Source organism: Oncorhynchus clarkii, chromosome 9 (assembly GCF_045791955.1).
Source record: "Oncorhynchus clarkii lewisi isolate Uvic-CL-2024 chromosome 9, UVic_Ocla_1.0, whole genome shotgun sequence".
Classification (NCBI taxonomy): Eukaryota; Metazoa; Chordata; class Actinopteri; order Salmoniformes; family Salmonidae; genus Oncorhynchus; species Oncorhynchus clarkii.
In genome coordinates, this window is record NC_092155.1 from 55,040,738 (window position 1) to 55,062,867 (window position 22,130).

At 41.2% G+C, this 22,130-nt stretch overlaps 1 protein-coding gene across 5 annotated transcripts in view; it reads right to left on the reverse strand.

Annotated features, from left to right (window-relative positions):
* Positions 1-997: 997 nt before the first annotated feature.
* LOC139416594 (guanine nucleotide-binding protein G(I)/G(S)/G(T) subunit beta-1) overlaps positions 998-22,130 on the reverse strand; it is a 50,496-nt gene continuing 29,363 nt past the window's right edge. Inside the window, exons 1-12 of one of the 5 annotated variants that reach the window (XM_071165445.1) lie at positions 17,735-17,774; positions 16,861-17,175; positions 15,881-15,987; positions 14,328-14,366; positions 13,765-13,871; positions 10,407-10,470; positions 9,999-10,161; positions 9,519-9,585; positions 9,067-9,268; positions 8,382-8,598; positions 7,014-7,129; positions 1,008-2,883 (exon numbers count right to left, since the gene is read on the reverse strand). In XM_071165445.1, coding sequence (XP_071021546.1) covers positions 7,023-7,129; positions 8,382-8,598; positions 9,067-9,268; positions 9,519-9,585; positions 9,999-10,161; positions 10,407-10,470; positions 13,765-13,871; positions 14,328-14,366; positions 15,881-15,937 — 1,023 coding nt within the window. In that variant the 5' untranslated portion in view covers positions 15,938-15,987; positions 16,861-17,175; positions 17,735-17,774 and the 3' untranslated portion in view covers positions 1,008-2,883; positions 7,014-7,022. The other 4 variants (XM_071165447.1, XM_071165448.1, XM_071165444.1 and 1 more) reach the window with 4 other exon arrangements.

Sequence of the window (22,130 nt, forward strand, 5' to 3'; positions counted from 1 at the left end):
CTATACTGTTACACTGGCAATACTATAGTGCCTATAAGAACATTCACTAGTCAAAGGTATATGAAATACAAATGGTATAAGTCTCATGTTCTGAGCAAGGAACTTAAACGTTAGCTTTTTTTACATGGCACATATTACTTTCTTCTCCAACACGTTGTTTTTGCATTATTTAAACCAAATGGAACGTTTCATTATTTATTTGAGGCTAAATTGATTTTGATGTATTATATTAAGTTAAAATAAGTGTTCATTCAGTATTGTTGTAATTGTCATTATTATAAAATACATTTTTTTTAAATTGTCCGATTAATCGGTATCGGCTTTTTTGGCCCTCCAATAGTCGGTATTGAAAAATCATAATCGGTCGACCTCTAGTTCATTCCATGTGTAACTCAGTGCTTTTCTTTATCTTGGCCAGGTCGCAGTTGTAAATGAGAACTTGTTCTCAATTAGCCTTGCTGATTAAATAATAAGTGATAACTAAGCTCAGGTAGAAATCAGTTTTTCCAAACTAGACAAGCTATGGAACTCCAATATTTAGTCATATATATATATATATATATATGAAATGCATGCCATCCCCATTACTCTCCTGAGTTGTCACGCAGTCTCTTGTTGATAGGAAAATTAAGACAAGTGACATTTTGGTAACACTTTTTATGATCCACTGGCTTTAAGGGTCTTAGTGTATAATACTACCAGTGTGATTATTACAAATGCATCTACTGTATGTATTTATAAAGGGTGTTAATAGGAGCTTTGAGATGTGATGAAGCAACTTTAGGGTGATTGGGTGACATTCAATTCATTACTACATTAAACAATATTTCACTGGAGACATCGTTCAGCATAAGTGTTTGCTATAGTAAATAACTAATGCAAATATTGTAAACGTAAAAAGCAACAATTATTTAAGTGTAAAAGAAATCACTTTATTTGTAGTTACAATAACTAACATTGCTAAACATTTCAACTAGCATATTTTCTCAAATAATTACACTCGCAACATCTCAAACTGCATTTTAATATAGATTCTATCTTGCATCCAGCTTTCAGTTGTACACTGTCTAAAATGAAATACAAAAAGGTGAGAAGGGAACAGTGGGGGTGTAGAGATCTAGTTATTTCATGGAGAGAAACAGGAAAGCAATTCATTTGTAATTTTTTTTATTTTGTATTGCCAACTCCACGCCTAACGCACAATTACAGAACATTTTTGTACAGAATGTCGCAGAGAAAACAGAATGGAAAAAATGCCACTACTGCTAAAGAAAGAGTCTCTGTTTACAAGGATAGGGGTACAGAACATTCTGCCATTCAGATGCTGCAAGTTCCTTCTTTTTTCTTATTAAAGGACAGAAAAAAACCTGTTTGTTACAAAATGTTTATTTTTTTTGTCACTGGAATTTGTTTGCTACACAAGAAATTAACATTTCTTTGTTCCATTTGTGTGTCTGTGCGTGCATATGTGTTTTAAATGTTTAGATTACTTTTAAAATCAAGGAATCCTTCCCAAGTATGGATATAAGACCAGGTAACTGTTTATGTTATGGTGTTTGCTGCTCTCAAGTGCATAGCTTTGACATTTTAATTGAATTATTTATGCACAGATTAGCCAAAAACAATATAAATACCATTGTAATTATGATATATTTAACAGGTTATTTTCTTTAAAAGAAAAACATCAAAAGGACTTAGTTCATATGCACCTCTTTTTAAGCAATTCTACAGCATGCGATCCTAAGAGTTAACCCACCCATGGCAGACAACTTTTCTTTTTTTTTTTTACTTAAAAAGTTTCAATATCATTATTTTCAAACATTGATTTATACAACATTTCGTTCAGAGTAGTAACTGCATTTCCAAGCACAGAATGGGTTCCTCTTGAAACTCCGGAAAGAAACCGGGGTATAAGTGGAGGCTTCCCTACCCAACCAAATCACATCACCGGTCCCAACCACAGTCAACAGAAAGAAATAAAATGAACCAATGGGATTTTTCATTTCATTATTCTACATTGTCACCAAACAAAAGGTGAAGAGAATGGGTAAATAAAAAAAAATATTTGATTTGTTTAAAAATTAGCATTCATTATCACAAATAGCATGTGCTTGGTTAGTTAACTTTCCTTTAAACATTATTCTGCATATGCAAAGTAAAATTGTGTGCAAAAAAAAATCTTGACTAGACAGAAACCCCCCAAAAAACTGAGTAAAGAATCTTGGGACTAAATATTCAGAATGGCCAGACCCTGTCGGTGGCTCATGGACACCCTGTTGAAGCTCAATTCTCTTGCCTTTTTTTCTGATGTGATAAAGCTGGATTAAAATGACATGATCATGAATTTTTATTTCAAATCTACAAAACTTGATTCTAAAATATATCATGACCAAGAGATAAAACAAAGCTTTTGCTCCTCAATTTACCAACAGGAGGCCACTGATCTAGTTCTGGGGGGAAAAAGAGGAAAGTAACATGACCGAAAAAATTAAATAAACATGGCTGGCCAAAAATCTATCAAGAGTTAGATAGATCATCATTGTGTAAATGACCTTCACTCAAACCTGTGTAATGAAGATGGATGATATTTGCATGGTGGTGAATGTATTTTCATTCAACACAATATCAGAAAATGGTCCCAGGAGGAATGCACAATTTCTTCCCCATTCCATTTCCTACCACTGCAATTCCTCATCTTTTTTAGCTGAGTGATAAACAACTGTGGTATTTTAAATGAGAAGGAGAGAGAATTTTTGCCCTTGGTAGTTTTTTGGGGTGTTGGGAGTCAGTATAGTGGTGTTTTGATCAAATTGGATATGCAAGAAAATTGAATTTTTTTATGTTGGAATGGTCTTCCACTCCACTTTGGAGTCCGGATGCCATCTGAAAACAGGACAAAGAGAAACAAACTTGTTATTTGCAACAAAAGTACTTCCTAAAAGTGTAGAGTCCTTGTAGACAATTAACCTCTTAAAAATGAACCAAACAAAACTGATTGGTCAACGGTGAGCTATAAACTGGATGGCCGCAAACCAACAAGCAGTTAAGACTGAGCTAGACTTGATTTTAGTGATTTCCCCATGTTCACCCACAGATGGCAGCAGATATTCAAACTAGAGAATATGATATCCAGTGCTACACTAAATTACCAAAACTATCTGGACACCTGCTTGTCGAACACCTTATTCTAAAATCATGGGCATTAATATTGAGTTGGTCCCCCCCTTTGCTGCTATAAGTTTCCACTCTTCTGGGAAGGCTTTCCACTAGATGTTGGAACATTGCTGCGGGGATTTGCTTTCATTCAGCCACAAGAGCATTAGTGAGGTCGGGCAATGTTGTCGGGCGTTCAGGCCTGGCTCGCAGTCAACGTTCTGTATGGACCTTGCTTTGTGCACGGGGGTATTGCCATACTGAAAAAGGAAAGGGCCTTCCCCAAAATGTTGCCACAAAGTTGGAAGCACAGAATCGTCTAAAATGTCATTGTATGTTGTAGCGTTAAGATTTCCCATCACTGGAACTAAGGGGCCTAACCCAGACCATGAAAAAAAAAAAAAAAAAGACCATTATTCCTCTTCTACCAAACCATTCAGGAAGGTAGCGTTCACCGGGCATCCGCCAAACCCAGATTCATCCGTCGGACTGCCAAGATGGTACGTTTCCACTGCTCCTGAGTCCAATGGCAGCTAGACACCACTCCAGCCGATGCTTGGCATTGCTCATTGTGATCTTAGGCTTGTGTGGCTGCTTGGCCATGGAAACCCATTCCAGATGAACAGTTCTTGTGCTGACATTGCTTCCAGAGGCAGTTTGTAATTATCTTTTTATTAGAATGTTATTTTCTTTTAACAGGGGTTACATAAACAACCAAACTAAGCATACCACATAGACTAAGTACAATCAAAAGGAATAAGGATACAGCAAAACATTATACCAAAAGCAGTAATAAAGTGGAGAACAACATTTTACTTCACAATGATAACATGGGGCATTTATGGGAGGTTTTCTACAGGACAACAATGTGGAGACTAGATTTTCCAAAATGTAACAGACTTCTGGTGTAACTCAAAGGTAAGTTTCTCTAGGGGTAGAATAGCAGAAGCTTGAGAAAGCCACATTCTCACAATGGTACTTCAGGTGTGGACCATAATAACAATATACATTTTTTTGCTAAGTAAACAAGTGTATTGAACAGATGTTCAGAGTCAGGGTCAAACACAAAGTTACAATAAATTCAGCGAAAAAGCAAATTGTCTACCCAAGATGTTCTGGATGTGTAAATGAATATCATTCCAGTAAGACTGGATTCTGCTACAGTACCAAAAAACGTGCATGAAGGTGCCAGTATCCTGTTTACATTTGAAACATAAATGCGATGCATTGGAAAACATCCTTTGAAGGCGGACAGGTGTAAAGTAGATTCAATGAAAACATTTGAAATGGAGTTCTTGTATGCTTATGGAGGTGCATTTGGGGTAGACCCTTTCGCAGATAGAAGCCCATTCTTCCTCACCGAATGCATGTCCAATGTCTTTCGCCCAAACATGTCTCAACACGTCATAGGATGAGGCACTTCTGTTCAATAAAATAGAATACAAGTCGAAGATTAAAACTACATTTTCAAATTATTGAAGTTCGGAGAGGTTTAATCTTTGACTTTCTTCTGACCCTCTATGAAGTGTCTAAATTGTAGGTACTTAAAATCTGTTGGATAAATGAAACTCAGTGTTGGAACGATTTAAGAGTGTCCTGAGTAAATAAAGGCGTAAAGTCAGCAATACCCTTTGTCTTTCAGCCCAGAAGTTCAATACTCCTTATTGTGGGGGAGGGGGGGATACAAACTAATCATGTGCTTGATCTGAACAGACCAGTAATATAGTTGCAGATTTGGCAAAGAGATCCCTCCTAAATCTTTAGGCTTAATTTACTTGGTAAATTAGGTTCTAGGTTTCTTATTGTTCCAGATATATTGGCATTCCTTTTCTGAAAAAAAAGGACTGAGATAGATGCCAAGGGATATTTTAGAATAGATAATTTAGCTGAGGAAGGATGTTCATCCTGACAACATTAATCCTGCCAAAAAGAGTTTGGTAGGGTAGATCAGTTAACCGGGTCCTATTTTATTTATTTTTTTACTCCCTTTTCTCCCCAGTTTCGTGGTATCCAATTGTTTTAGTAGCTACTATCTTGTCTCATCGCTACAACTCCCGTACGGGCTCGGGAGAGACGAAGGTTGAAAGTCATGCGTCCTCCGATACACAACCCAACCAAGCTGCACTGCTTCTTAACACAGAGCGCATCCAACCCGGAAGCCAGCCGCACCAATGTGTCGGAGGAAACATCGAGCACCTGGCAACCTTGGTTAGCGCGCACTGCGCCCGGCCCGCCACAGGAGTCACTGGTGCGCGATGAGACAAGGACATCCCTACCGGCCAAGCCCTCCCTAACCCGGACGACGCTAGGCCAATTGTGAGTCGCCCCACGGACCTCCCGGTCGCGGCCGGTTACGTCAGAGCCTGGGCGCGAACCCAGAGTCTCTGATGGCACAGTTGGCGCTGCAGTACAGTGCCCTTAACCACTGCGCCACCCGGGAGGCCTTAACCGGGTCCTATTTAATCTTTGTGAGCAAAGGCATATAATTTGAAGTGAACAGGTCTTTAAGATTTGGAGTAACATATATGCCAAAGTACTCCAAGCCTGTTTCAGACAGCTGGAATGGAGATATCATATCTCAGTTGATTGTAGAGGGGATATTCAAAGGTATAGACATGGATTTATCCACGTTAATTTTGTTCCCTGACAGGTTACCATATTCAGATATGATGTCCATTACTGCAGAGGTCTTTGGTTTAGACATGTGCTTTTATACATCAGCAAATAATGAAATTCAGTGCTCTTCGTCACCCACAGAGATGCCCCTTCCAGGGGCAGTTTGAAACTCAGTAGTGAGTGTTGCAACCGAGGACCGAAGATTTTTTACACGCTACGCGCTTCAGCACTCGGTGGTCACGTTCTGTGAGCTTGTGTAGCTGAGCCATTGTTTCTCTTAGTCACTCTAGGAGCTGAGCTCTTCAGTAAGGCCATTCTACTGCCAATGTTTGTCTATGGAAATTGCATGGCTGTGTGCTCGATTTTATACACCCGTCAGTCAGCAACTGGGGTGAGGCTGAAATAGCCAAATCTACTTGTTTGAAGGCTGTACACATAATTTTGCATATATAGTCTATTACACAACCTCAACACTCCATCCACTCAAATACAATTAGGCAAGGATGATGAGATCAATCTTTATCCAAGTTACACTGCACTGGTACATGGTCCCCTCATGAAACCAATTTTATCCATCAACTGATACAGAATGCATTCTCATGGCAGCTCAACCCAAATAGGACAACCCACTTTACGAAGTGGCACGGATACGATGCAACTACATGGCACCTTTACTTGGTGTTATTACAAACAATACACAGCAACTCAATTGAAACCATAGGCTATTTCCACTCAGTATAATTATAGTTTCATATAGCGCATCTGCAGTGTTCAGTTGAGTAAACACATGCTGGTTACCAATGTAGCTGTAGAGGAACTATAGGGCATAATGAAACAATTAGGAAAAATACATTTCTTCACCCAGGACAAGAGGCAAGTACAACTATATTCCTATTCAAGTCAATCATGCATTCATGTCTTAATTCATGTGTTACTGTAAGGCATCTTGAGATGTTTACTTGAACAGAAGTTATAGTCCACCTCCAGATATTTTGGAACTTTTCCAGTTGAAAAATGATATTCAGAGTAGAATCATAGTAATATACACATGTTACACTTTAAGCTTCAATAGAGACATTTGGAGCAAAACAGCACTTTTGACTCAAAACTCAAAACATTCTACAACTTCAGAAAAGGTGAAGTGAATTAAACTGGAGTTAAATGTTCTTTATGGGGAGAGATGAGGAGTGCCATAGCATGTCAGGCATACTTGTGGTGGGATGGCGGCTGTGAAGTGTAGTTACCTTCAGAATCTAGTTCCAGATCTTGAGGAAGCTGTCCCAGGACCCTGTTGCAACGGCCATTCCATCATCGGTCACACCCAAGCAGCTGACACGGTTGTCATGTCCAGCCAGGACACCTAGGGACAGAGCAGGGTCAGACCACGAGATCATATCACAACACTCAGCCAACACCACACCATCTCCTCTGCTCACTTAGTTTAACCCTTAAAAGAGCATTCCATGAACAACCTGGCTAGTCTATAATTCTGTGTAGGAGTTCTATTGCATTGTATAAGTGGAAGAATCAGTTATTAGCAAATGTTACTAGTGCGTGTCAGATCCAGCCCATCGCTTTCTCCTTGGATCCAGACCACAGTCAAAAGCACTAAACTATTCATGCCTCTGTGGGAGCTCGTCCGCTGCTGGAGCAGGTGAAACAGCAGGGGCTGCATCCACAAACCCTGTTACTGTACAAACTAGCCTTCACTTGCACACTCCCTGTCATGGATTTAACAAATGGTGAAAATTCCCTCCAGCCAATGCTTACACCAGTCTTATGCTTTTGACTCCACGAAGGGAAGTCTAAGTGCACAATTCTGGAAAAAGGTGGAGAATCTGGAATTCTCTAGTTCAATCTGCTCTATACCCAGAATTGCTGTATGTCTGCAGTATCCCTGCTGTACTTGAGGAACTAGTCTGGCTACAACACCGACCCGTGTGGCCCCGGACGGTACCTCCGATGTGCTCAACTAAAGTAACCCTGCTGTTATCTGATACCTACAGGAACCCAGTCATTCCTGTAATACGGAGATGCTCCAAATCAATATCTCAGGTACTCCTCACATTTTTTGTCACATGCACCGAATACAACAGGTGTAGGTAGACCTTACCGTGGAATGCTTACTAGCAAGCCCTTAACCAACAATGCAGTTAAGAAAATATTTACTAAATAATCATTTTTTTAAAGTAACAAAAATAAAATAACTATACTGAGGCTATATGCAGGGGGTAGCAGTACCGAGTCAAAATATCCCTGCTACAGTAGAACCACACCTAGTAGATCTAGTCTATTCCAACACCCCACCCCTTTTCACCAGCACTGGCTGCACTAGCTACATTCCACCCTGCTCCACTACCTGGAGGTACTGATGACGTCAAATATAGGTGTGTACAACCGTCAGAATGTAGCTTGACCACTGCTCTGCCACTGTACCCCCGACTTTTGTCATCATGGCCGCCTCAAAGTAGGATGAAGTTGGCTCTAGATCTAGAGTCAGTTTAGTGTTTTCCCCCCTAACCATTAAGGATGGGATTGGGGAGTATGGGGACCTGATTCTAGACCTCTGGTTAGGTTGCTTTTTAACCCCGTCACACTTTCCCGGCATTCACCTGCACGGTCAGCCTTGAGGCTGTCCCACACGTTGCAGTTGAAGTCATCGTAGCCGGCGAGCAGCAGGCGGCCACTCTTGGAGAAAGCCACCGAGGTGATGCCGCAGATGATGTTGTCGTGGGAATAGACCATCAGCTCCTGGTCAGCGCGCAGGTCAAACAGCCTGCAGGTGGCGTCGTCCGATCCCGTGGCAAAGGCGTTGCCGTTGGGGAAGAACTGGAGGGAGGGAAAGAAGGGGGAGAGACAGTGAGGTTTGGTCTGATAAATTCCTCAACGCTCCACATGCGGTGTGTTTGTATGAGCTAGTACATAATGGCTGCCACAGCATCACCAAGGTGGGTGCTATACATTGGTAATGAGGATACCTTTCATAATGTAAAGCACTTGGTATTGACCAAGTGACCACGCATACTAAAGTTGCCAATGGACAATAGATATGTCCACAATCACATTTATACACATGACATAAATATAGACCACCATTTAACAAGCTGGTGTGTATACAATGTCTGTTTTGAAGTCTGTACGTCTGAATGCAAAAGACAACCACAGGTGTGGGCAGCCCGCAGCGGAAACACTGGTGACAAAAGACACTGGCATCACAGGTGAGAGTTTGCAGCTCCGTTTTGAATGGAGGTGTAGCAATGTAGGTTGAACAGCGGTCGGGTCGTGTGATTGACTTACGCAGATGGCATTAATGTCTGACTCGTGTCCGGTGAAGGTCTGTCGGCACATTCCTTCTCTGATGTCCCAGAGCTTTGCGGAGGCGTCACATGCCCCGGACACAAACAGCCGGGTGTCGGGCGCCAGCGACAGGCTCATGACGTCACCGGTGTGGCCGGCGAATGTGGTCGTCTGCTGGCCCGTCTCAATGTCCCAGAGAGCACTGGTGGACGGAGAGTGGGAGGAGAAAAGAGAAAACATCTGAGGGGAGTTTGGAGTGAGTGCCTTCTGTCATACTCCTGGTTTGCATTCAGATATCTGCCTTTTCATGTACACTCAAAATGTTATCAACACAACAGTGCAGAACTGGCATATCCACTGGCATATCCACTCAGTGAACATGGTGGATGGATGGATACCCATCCCCATTCTTCCTTGCCTGTCGCCCAGGCAGGCACAGTTCCCTCACTCACCAGGTGGTGTCTCCAGAGCTGGTGACAATCTGGCTGTCATCCACGAAGCGACAGCAGGACAGGTAACCTGGATGCCACAGCAGAGCAGACAGTAAGTCAGTCAGTCAGCCAGCATTGAGAAGCAGTCACAATGATCTCAAGACAGAAGGTAACACTAATTGAACTACCTTACAGTTTGTACATTATAGGCCTGACCATGAAGGGTACAAATAGTTTATAAGAAGTGAATGTGTACAACAGAACCAGCTCAATAACACTAATGTTCCTTTTCACAGCAACTAGACAGACACAGCTCCTGTCATGAGACTGAAATAAGTGGCATTGAACATATCCAATGCTTCCAAGGTACTGGTTAAAAAAAATCTAGTGCATAAACAATATCTCTCCTGCAAACTGAACGTTGACCATAGTCTATCCTGTGTTACAGGTGAGCTGTCCGTGTGTACACACTGTGGTAGCTATTAGGGGTGACTACCGTACCCGTATGTCCGGCCAGCTCACGGCTGACACGCACGTTGCCCTCGCGGGTCTTGAGGTTGTAGATGGAGCAGATGTTGTCTAGGCCTCCACAGGCCACGTAGTTCCCAGAGGGGGCGTAGGCGCACGTCATCACCCAGGAGGAGCGCAGTGGGATGGCGTGGACCTGAGGGAGACAGGCAGGAACTCTTGGTTTGATTCAAGCATGGACCACATGTACTGGGAAGCCTATATCACATGTCACATATACTGGACATTCTACGTCATGAAACAACAAATGGTAGAGAATATTTTTTTGTTTAGTTGCCCTCATGTTTTTAGGTCAAATTTAAAAAAAAATGTGAAACAAAAATGCATTCAAATGTGAGTGCTTCCTTTTGATTCTTAAAGATGTGAACAGGTCAACCTTACCTTGTTTGTGGTGTAGCTGTCCCAGATAATGAGTTTACCATCCTGGGAGGCACTGACTAAAAGCCTACGGGGCAAAAGGAGAGCAATGATTAAACCAGTGATCTTAAAGGAAATCTTAAGAGCACTAGTATTACTAGGGCACATGAATGACATGCACACACCACGAATCCAAACAAAACATGTTAAGTTTGGAACTGTTAATGATAACAAAGTCATCAAGCAGAACACAGGCACGCAAACACATAACTGCTTCCCTATGAACATAGGGTGAAACCATGTTTTGCATTTTAGGGGTGGTGTGGTTTCCAGGGGTCTTTATGGCTGGGGAGCATCTCACCACTATCTGGACAAATCAAACAAGAGTCGCCACGGAAACCAGGCCCTTATGGCTGGCTGGGGAACATTGGCTCCCTTCGGACCCACTCAGTGTATGCAAATCACACATGCTAACATAAACACATGCTAACACACGCACGCTAACACGCACACCCACTTCTTTACTGTCCAACATCCCTATCACACATAATAGGAAGGACAAGGTAGGTAAGCCTATATTATGGGTGTGGTGGGTGTAAAACTGTAAGAGTGAGTTAGAAGCAGTAGCTTCAGCACTGGCAGTGATTCAATGCTTCCTGTCTCTGTGGTTTGAAACCATCTGCTGTTAGTTGAGGCTGATGAAACACTGATAGGTGTTTGCCTCAGGTACACTAGCCTTCCAACTCCTGCACGCTAAACTGTTGCCTGCTTAAAAGAGGGTCAAAGTAGCACGTTTGGAGAAAAAAAATAGGACATTTTTCAAATAATGACTAAACAAGGCCTGTATAGATTTATTTTCGCGTCGGGTGAGTTTTGAAAAAATAAGCTCTAGTGAAAAGTTTACTTTGAACCACGGTCGGTGTGTCACTGTCCACTCAGTTTCTCCAGAGTGAGTAAGATGCTTAGCAGAGATTGCAGCGCATTATCTGACTTTCCAAACACGCCTGCAATAAAGCAGGAGTGGAATTAACTAGCGCTCTTCTACTAGCTTTGCGCTGCTCTATTCACTTACATTTACTGATTACACATTGGCATTTGGATTACCTCTGCTTTTCCATTAGACGACTGCACCTCAATGTGAACAGAGGCATTCCAAGTAACGAGGACTTGTACTCCTACTCGGAGACACTTCATGAATAGACCCATGCTCTGGGTCAATTAAAGGAAACCCACCAGGAAGGTTGCTATAATTATTATTACCATACAGTTGAAGTCGGAATTTTACATACACTTAGATTGGAGTCATTAAAACTTGTTTTTCAACAGCTCCACAAATTTCTTGTTAACAAACTTTAGTTTTGGCAAGTCGTTTAGGACATCTACCCTGTGCATGATACCATGTTTTTTTTTGTTTTTCCGTCCTCGTGATGCCAACTATTTTGTGAAGTGCACCAGTCTCTCCTGCAGCAAAGCAAGATGCTGCCACCCCCGTGCTTTACGGTTGGGATGGTTTTCTTCGGCTTGCAAGCCTCCCCCTTTTTCCTCCAAACACAACAATGGTAATTATGGCCAAACAGTTCTATTTTTGTTTCATCAGACCAGAGGACATTTCTCCAAAAAGTACAATCTTTGTCCCCATGTGCAGTTGCAAACCGTAGTCTGGCATTTTCATGGTGGTTTTGGAGCAGTGGCTTCTTCCTTGCTGAGCGGCCTATCAGATTATGTCAATATAGGACTAGTTGTACTGTGGATATAGATACTTTTGTACCTCTTTCTTCCAGCATCTTCACAAGGTCCTTTGCTGTTGTTTTGGGATTGATTTGCACTTTTCGCACCAAAGTATGTTCATCTCTAGGAGACAGAACGCGTCTCCTTCCTGAGTGGTATGACGGCTGCGTGGTCCCATGGTGTTTATACTATTGTTTGTACAGATGAACATGGTACCTTCAGGTGTTTGGAAATTGCTCCCAAGGATGAACCAGACTTGTGGTCTACCATTGTTTTTCTGAGATTTTGGCTGATTTCTTTTGATTTTCCCATGATGTCAAGCAAAGAGGCAATGAGTTTGAAGGTAGGCCTTGAAATACATCCACAGGAACACCACCAATTGAATCAAATGATGTCAATTAGCCTATCAGAAGCTTCTAAAGCCATGATGTAATTTCCTGGAATTCTCCACGCTGTTTAAAAGGCATAGTCAACTTAGTGTATGTAAACTTCTGACCCACTGAAATTGTGATACAGTGAGTTATGTGAAATAATCTGTCTGTAAACAATTTTTCGGGAAAAATTACTTGTGTCATGCACAAAGTAGATGTCCTAACAGACTTGCCAAAACTATAGTTTGTGAACAAGAAATTTGTGAAGTGGTTGAAAAACGAGTTAATGATTCCAACCTAAGTGTATGTATGTAAACTTCCGACTTCAACTGTATGTACGTATTTTTTTTTTAACCTTTATTTTACTAGGCAAGTCAGTTAAGAACAAATTCTTATTTACAATGACGGCCTACCCCAGCTAAACCCAGACAACGCTGGGCCAATTGTGCACCAACCTATGGGACTCCCAATCATGGCCGGATGTGATATAGTCTGGATAAAAACCAGAGGGAGACACAGAGTCCCTGTGCCGAAATAGCACCCGACTCTGGGTCAATACTTACATCTCTCCATTCTTCCTTATCTCTGGTCGACTGCACTTCACTACAGGTAGACTATTTAGAGTCTTCAAACTCCCAAAACAAAGACAATAATACACAGTAATATGACTTTACGGATGAAGGTGGGGGAATAATAATTGTAATAATTTTCTGTTGCATCATTGTGAGCTCACCCGTAAAGAATGATCTCTTCTTTTAATTGGGGGTGGGTTGATAAAAATGAATCGGAGCAACAAAGAGAGATGACAACGCAATTTGGTTTGGGGTGAGTGTGTTGCGTATGTGTGGTGTCTCTATGGAGTGGAGTGTTATTAGTTGCTGAGATGAGAGCTGCTGGGCTGGGGGCTCCTGGGAAGGCCCCCTAAGCTCAGGAACACAGGAGTTACCAGCACTGACTGACACTCAGCGAAGAGCAGCCAGCCAGCCACTTTACTAAACAATGGACTACTCCATTTTGTCTACACGCATACCCCACCAAACCACACACACAGTACACATGCAACAAACCACAAGCGACAAACACACAGCATAAAAGTTATAGTTGTTAATGTTTTTGTTTAGGTTTTAAATTGCGAGGGAGTCATCTTGGAATCTCTATACAGGGAAGCTACACAAGATACAAATCGGGGAAAAAATGTACATATTTTTATGGCAACTTCCTGGATTTAGGGAAAGGGGTTGAATCATTTAGTTCATAGACAGAATGTGGCTAAATAAGATTACCTCGAGTCAGTGCCCCAGTGCATGGCATAGATTTTAGCCAGATGCCCCCTCAGTGTCCTTCTAGTGCGCATCTGAATTCGGCCAATTGGGTCGATGTTTGCTGTGATCTGAAGGGAAGGGGGGGACAATCAATGACCATGACAAAACAGGCTGTGTATCTGCATGGGAAATGGGGATGCTCTTTACTATGTTCTCTTCTATGAAACAATTGCCTTTCCTTCATCAGCCCCCATGTTGCATTTATAGAAGTACATGAGAGTGGGTGCTGCTGCTTCTAGCGTTTGTTGGCTGGGTGACAAATAGCCTAGCAATAGCAGGCTCTATTCTAGTGAGCTATCTCTGCTGCTATCTAAGGACAGCCTTTGAGCCATGGAATCATTGAACCCCAGTGCATCTCGCTTACCTATCCCAGTTAACCTTTACTAGGCTTTGACAACAGGTTTAACATGGCCCTTCACCTGTATCCTGAATAATGAGGAAGGCTTTATATTGGTTCCCCTTCAACCTCGTTGAACTGCACTCTATGGGATCTATTTGTGGGGTAAGGTGGGAAGGTCTCTTACCTGAGACAAGGTAGCATCCGCACACGCTTTCCTGGCATCCTGGAACAACAAAAAAAAGTTACATTTCATTATCACTGATCTAAATAGACAAGTCCTTATTCTATCCCACATAACATTTTGATAACGTGACAATTTCTCAAAGAATTCCACCTCAATGAATCAAAGTGTTGAGCCAATCATTTCAGCCATCACAGTAATAAAATTACCATTCCCACTGACTTGATAAACAACACCATCACTGGCCTCTCTAAACCCACTTATTTGGGCTCAGTGTTGACTGATCCCATTGCCCATTTACTATCTGGTAGCACACTAATTGGGCCTCAAGTATGGATCCCCATGCAGGTCCATGTCCAACCAAGGCCTTACCATTATCTAACATAAAGATGTGCCGATGTCACAGAAATCCAGTGCACTTAAGCATATTTCCTTTCAAATCGAGATAAATGTGAACAGTCAGAAAATTGTGCCATTGTGCCATTGAGGTGCTAGTTGCTCAATCCATATAAAACAAAAACAGCAGTGACATCAGTGTAATTCCACATGCTAAACATATCTAGACAAACTGTTTATAAAATCATAACACTAAACAATCAAGCTATACATATCCCAGCGAATACATGGTCCTTAAGACACACAAATAGAACAGCAGTTTAATGCGGCTCTACACACTGAGGATACAGAAATACTCGTACAAACATCTACCCTACAGACACACACCTATGAAAAACTGAATAGACCACCACACCCAGCAAACATTTAGATAAATCTCCCTAACATACACACCTTACCATACTACACATTCCTCTAACTCGCTGTTTGTCAATCTACCCAGAGCACACAGTGATTAAAATCTAGCAATACATACATGCCACTAGACACATTCTGAATCTCTGTGTTTGCATTGTTGTATCCTTGAATCATATATTGCTGTATCCTTGAATCATGTGGGATAGGGAAAAGGCAGGCCGTGAAGAGCAAAGCCAAACACACTACAGCATCAAACATGCATAGTGATGTAATCACTCAGTAGAGAAGGGGAGCCCAATAGCAAGGGGAGAAAGGCAAGGAAGGTGGGGCTCTAGGCCCCACCTGTGAGTTCAACTTTTTGTTAATTTGTCAGATCATGGCTACACTATCAAAATGAGATGCGTTTAAACATCCCAAAACAATTCAATTTCAAACTAGACCACAAGCCCAATTGTGTTATTTTTGGTGTTTAAACTTATCACTACTGAAAAATGTTTCCTCACTTTTGCTATCCAGCTAGCATCTTGCAAAGATTTCACAGCATCTAGCTAGCTCGTTACAAGATAATTGGCTGAGACTAAAACAGATGCACGAGTATGTTATATTTTGATAGAGGAAATAACACTGATTTTAGCATTCTTAAGTGCTAAAATGTAAATGTTCAACTGAGAACAAAGTATGTGTTAGGCTTTAGGGACATCTGCGAGAATTGTAGTGCCCTCTAGTGGCTCTATGTAAAATCACTGCACAGACAATGCATTTATGAGAAGAAATCAGGGACAGGATGATTGTAGAGGACTTACTCTGATCTGGTTCTTGAGCTGCTCGGCCTCCTGACGTAGCTGGTCTAGTTCGCTCATTTTCCTCTGCTAATGGGGTGCTTCGCTCCGCCGCCGGGACTCGTGCTGATCTGAGGCGCGAGAAAGAGGAAAGACAAGCTCAACACCCTGTTCACACGGTTTTTCCTATTAGTAATTAGTGTTACTTACCAGACCAGGGTTCAAACAGTATTTACAATCTGATAAAAATCCTAAAAGTACAAACCCAGCCCATCTGGCACTCCAGGCAGGCTCAAGCAAACGCCCTCTGAAACCAGGTCTGGTACACACAGGCAGCTAAATAAACAGCTGTTACGGGGTCCCTAACAAGTGAGCGTCCAAATCCCTGAGACGGGCTCAATACGCAATTCCCGAAATAGCAAGGACAAGCTCAGGGCACTAGGGTTGAATGTTCCAGACATAGAGACCATGTTATGGTCAGATGCTATTTCTAAATAGTAGACTATATTTTCAAGCTAATACCTTTGTGTTGTGAAAGAGAAGAAAATTAAGCTTTCTATCACATTTTCATGTAACGTCCAAGAACGTAACTGTTAAGAAAATGTGGCATTTGGACTCAGCATACACTAGCATCTATAAAATTCACAGTAAAGACAATTCCTGCTCAGAATCACACATCATTCCCCCGAAAGATTCATAGTCACACAAACTCACTGGGAATCACAGAATCCCAACCCAGAATCCCAACCCTAGAGAAACCAAGATGTGTCATTGCCAGCAAGAAACGGTTACCTAGCAACAGGATTCTGCAGCTAGTTTGTGCTAAAGATCACCATTTCCAAAAATGATGCAGAATTTCTCTATCCCCCATCCCATCCCCTCTTGATAGACTGGCCAACTCGAGGCAAACATATGGTGGCCGGTAGCCATTCCTGGACAATGGAGGCAAAATTGAAATCCATTGGCGGAAATCCATTGAGTCTGCGAAAACATTGAGAACATACCCCTCCTTTGGCTTGCCAAACAGAGGGCTGGAGCGAGAAAAGAGAGAAGCCTGGTGGGTTCTGTGAGCTACTTCTAGCATAGAGGTGCTCAGGTGACAAGGACAGGCACTAGTTCAGCTCTCAGACACTCTGGCCCTGGTCAGTGGGCTCAGAATTCTCCTCCCAATGTCATTCCTGTAATCCTGGGACACAGTTGATTCAGCTCCTCCAACCAAATCCGGTTAAGACAAAACCTGCTAATGATCCTAAAAGCAGTGGCTATCCCGCTGACCCCAATCCTCTGTTGGACGGGCTTAGCCCTGACACTTTCACTGTCTGGAGACAAAACACAAACACAAAAATATAGGCTACTTAGTGTAGTGATAAATGCTACAGTACAAGTTGGAAGATCTGCATATTGACAGTCTGGGTTGAAGTTCATTATTGGCTAAGCACCGATGCTACCTTCGATCACTATCCAACAATGCTCATCTGACATTTCTACCAACTGGTTCCACAAACAAAAAATAACCCAATGTCATCGTCAACCAGTTGCCATTGGTTTTTACAAGAAAAATGTATTTTGTGTTAGTACATTAACAGGCTTCCTTCCAGCTTTACGATTTGTAGGTTTGACCAAGACAGGGATAAAGGAATTCAGCCAATGAGGCAATTGATCTTAACATCTTCAATGTACAAAGGTAATGCATATAGAACTAAGCATTTCTTTAAACTGTTTGGTGCAAACATTGGGGGGAAACCATTACATCCACCTTTGTCACTGATAACACAGTTAAAGACACACAAATATCCACATTCCTTAGTCCAAGTATGTAGACTATAACAGTTTCCGAGTTTTGCAAAACATTTCAACCATCATGTCTATTTTCCTTACCTCCCTTTCTCTCGGTCTTTTCTGTATGGGTCGTGTGTCCTAAGAGCTTGGAGACCTTCTGAATGAAGTACCTCATCCTTCAAACGCCTGAGCCATCTCAGCAGCTACCCGCCACCTGATTGGCTCACGGGCTAACTGAGTCTACTTCTAAGCAATGAGACTTAAACCCCTAATCATGTTGATAAAAATGTGTCATGATAATATTACTAACTCTCCTTGTCTTCTCCCTGACGAGAGCCAGTTAGAATGGCCTGTGTGTGGCCCTTCCCAGAACCAAAGCCGTACAGGCAGATCTGTATGTTATTTCAACTAAATACACTTACAAGAGAAAGTGGAGGTGAGTAGTAAGGTCTACTGTGAGTATTCTAAACTACAGGGTAGGGCTGGGCGATATGGCCAAAATATTATATCACAGTATTTAAAAAAATAAAAAATAAAAAATTGGCTGTATTTTATGTTTTTTAATAATAAAAGTTCTAAATTTGCTTTATGAGTAGTGTGTGACCCAAGGGTGGCAACACATACATTAAGTGATTTCAAAATGAGTCTTTCTCCATTATGATTTATACTGTTTATACTGTTCAATTCAATGTTTTATACTGTTCAATTCAACTTCAACCCCCCAAAAAGTAATCATTTTCATCAATTTCTGCATTTGAGATCATTTCCACACTGCCACGTAGGGCTGCACAATACGGGCAAGTAATATGGTCCTTATTTTTAACCAAATGTTGCAATTCGACTTGCGATTTAGAGCAAAATACTTTTAACTATTGGAATCATGGGAATAGAATGTCTATTCTAATTATATAGTTAGTTAGAATATAATAGTGGGCACTTTCAATACAGTGGTGTTCGACATGACAACGAATGAAAATGCCAGGGAGGATTAATTGTGACAGGGTAGAAACTGTGTTGATAGGTGTTTCCTAGGGGACCCTATAATCTTTCGGTACATTGAATGTTCTCTCTTAACTACTTCTAGTAGCTAACATATGCTTTCTTTGCGTTTACCTCTAATTTAGAAGACACTGTTGCACAAACAACATGCTGATTTAGGTCTACACAATCACTGGTATTATTAGACTGTATGGCTAATTACGCGTGCACTTATTCAGTACATATATTAGCTAGCTAGCAATTAGCATTAACGGCTAACAAGATTTAGGAGCAACTTGCTAAGAAAATTCAAATTAGCTGTTTGCAGATGTAAGAAACACGGGCTAATAGTGTAATTAGAATGTCAGTAGAATTATATTAAGAAGCAGTGACAACTATCATTTTCATCAGTGTTGCAAATGCATTGACCATGCAGACTGAACTCAAGTGTCTCGTGGTTGAAAAACTTCAAATGCGCTCCTTGAGTGACAGGGGGCGTGGCTAGGTCTGTGTGGAAAGCGGCATAGTGGAGAGAGAACTCAAGAAGCGAAGTAAACTATAAAAATGGACGTTACACACTGCGTATCACATATAGCAAACCTAACATTCATATACTGGTATAGAAGGTAAAGTAAAAACCCAAACCGGTCCATGCATCAATACCGGTTTATCATAAAAAACAGTATACAGCCCAGAACTACTACAGGGTGCCTTGAATAAGCTTAGGGATGTCTAAGATTTATTTATTGGGCCATATTGGATGTTGGTGGTGACAAAATAAGATCGTAAATCCCATTACAATAGTCAGTTACATGAAGAAAAAAAGGGGACATTAATATGTTCAAATTGAGATGGAATTTGGTCAAACAGATAGCATTGAAACCAACCATGGTGGCAGAAATATGAGTGGAGGGGGGGTCTGTAAATGGTGGCAGAAGTGGGATTTAGGGGCAGCTTGGGGAGTCTACATTGGTGATGTAAGTGTGATATTTATTTGTGGGGGAGCTCTGTGATGGCGGCAGAGGTGTGATTCAGAGAGCCTTTTTCTGTTCTGCTGGTGGGAGTGTGTTGAAACCGCTGGCAGGCCCACTGATAGTGTGTCTCAATGCTGCTGCCTTCTCTCTCAGCCTCTATTTTTAGAGAGGTGGTGGAGGAGGGAAGCAGACTTCACATTTTCTAGCCAGTTCTATTGGCTCCATCAAGCACAATGCAGTGACATAGGGAGAGGGAAGTGAAATTAGGGGGGGGACCAGCGCTTTAAAGGCATTTCTTCTTCCTATGAAGCAAATCAGCATTTACTACCTTATCAAGCCCTGATGCCACTATTTGGCATAGGGAAGCCTAATAAATAGAGGTTGACCGATTCATCGGAATGGCTGATTAATTAGGGCCGATTTCAAGGTTTCATAACAATCTGAAATCTGTATTTTTTGACACAGATTAGGCCGGAGGGAAAAAAGTTTTATTTATCTAGGCAAGTCAGTTAAAACCTCTTAGAGCCATGTGAGACGCTAGCGTCTCACCTAGTCAACAGGAAATGGAAGTGCGCAACGCCAAATGCTAATAGTACTCAACCTTTCATTAAAACACACATGCAGGGTACTGAATTAAAGCTACACTCGTTGTGAATCTAGCCAACATGTCAGATTTTTTTTTCTTTTTCGGCGAAAGCATGAGAAGCTATTATCTGATAGCATGCAACACCCCACCTGAAGGGGACGTAAACAAAAGAATTAGCGTAGCCGGCGCTACACAAAACGCAGAAATAAAATATAAAACATTCATTACCTTTGACGAGCTTCTTTGTTGGCACTCCTATATGTCCCATAAACATCACAATTGGGTCTTTTCCCCGATTAAATCCGTCCATGTATACCCAAAATGCCAATTTATATAGCCCGTCATTTTTTATTATTAAATAAGTTGCCTATAATCTTTGACAAAACACTTCGAACTACTTTTGTAACCCAACTTTAGGTATTTGTAAACGTTAATAATCGATCAAATTGATCACTGGGCGATCTGTATTCAATAGCAGCTACTCTTGAAATCATCGTCCTTTGTCTCTCTCCCATAAGTCTCTTCCTGTTTACTGGACGAAAGGAATGGCCTATTTCTCATTCCACCAAGGATTTAAACCAATGAAAATGCCAGTCTTGGCGACATCGTGTGGAAGCTGTAGGAACTCTAACCTGACCGTTATCTATTTTCTCTTGCGACAAATCAGAGACTGGCGGATGAATACTTTTTTTTGGTTTTTGTGACCAGGTTTTTCTTGGGATTTCGCTTGCTGTTCACGTTCTGTTATAGTCACAGACATTATTTAACCAGTTTTAGAAACTTCAGTGTTTTCTATCCACACATACTAATCATATGCATATTCTATATTCCTGGCATGAGTAGCAGGACGTTGAAATGTTGCGCGATTTTTAACAAAATGTTGAAAAAATTCAGGGGAGCCTTGAGGTTTTAAGAACACATTCTTATTTTCAATGATGGCCTAGGAACAGTGGGTTAACTGCCTTGTTCAGGGGCAGAACGACAGATTTTTAACTTGTCAGCTCCGGAATTCAATCTTGCAACCCTACAGTTCACTAGTCCAACACTCTAACCACCTGCCTCTCATTGCACTCCACGAGGAGCCTGCCTGTTACGCGAATGCAGTAAGAAGCCAAGGTGAGTTGCTAGCTAGCATTAAACTTTAAAAAAAAACAATCAATCATAATCACAAGTTATAACTACACATGGTTGATGGTATTACTAGTTTATCTAGCGTGTCCTGCGTTGCATATACTCGATGCAACGTAGGGAGATGGTTTAACAAAAGTGCATTTGCGAAAAAAGCACAATTGTTGCACGACTGTACCTAACCATAAACACCAATGCCTTTCTTAAAATCAATACACAGCAGTATATTTTTTTCCCCTGCATATTTATCTAAAATAAATCCAGGTTAGCAGGCAATATTAACCAGGTGAAATTGTGTCACTTCTCTTGTGTTCATTGCACGCATATATGCAACAGTTTGGGCAGCCTGGCTCATTGCGAACTAATTTGCCAGAATTTTACGTAATTATGACATAACATTGAAGGTTGTGCAATGTAACAGGAACATTTAGACTTAGGGATGCCACCCGTTAGATAAAATACAGAACGGTTCCGTATTTCACTGAAATAATAAAAAAAATATATATATATATATATATAATTTTATTTTATTTGTAATAATGACAATTACAACTACTGAATGAACACTTTTTTTCTTTTATTAGTAGAGGTCGACCGAATATGACTTTTCAACACCGATACCGATTATTGGAGGACCAAAAAAAGCCGATACCGATTAATCAGGCGTTTTTTTGTGTTTTTTTATTTTAATATATTTTTTATTTTTTTCTGTGTGTGTGTGTGTATATACACACACACACACATACATACATACATACATACATACATACACACACACACTTATATATATATATATATATACACACATATACATATATATACACACACA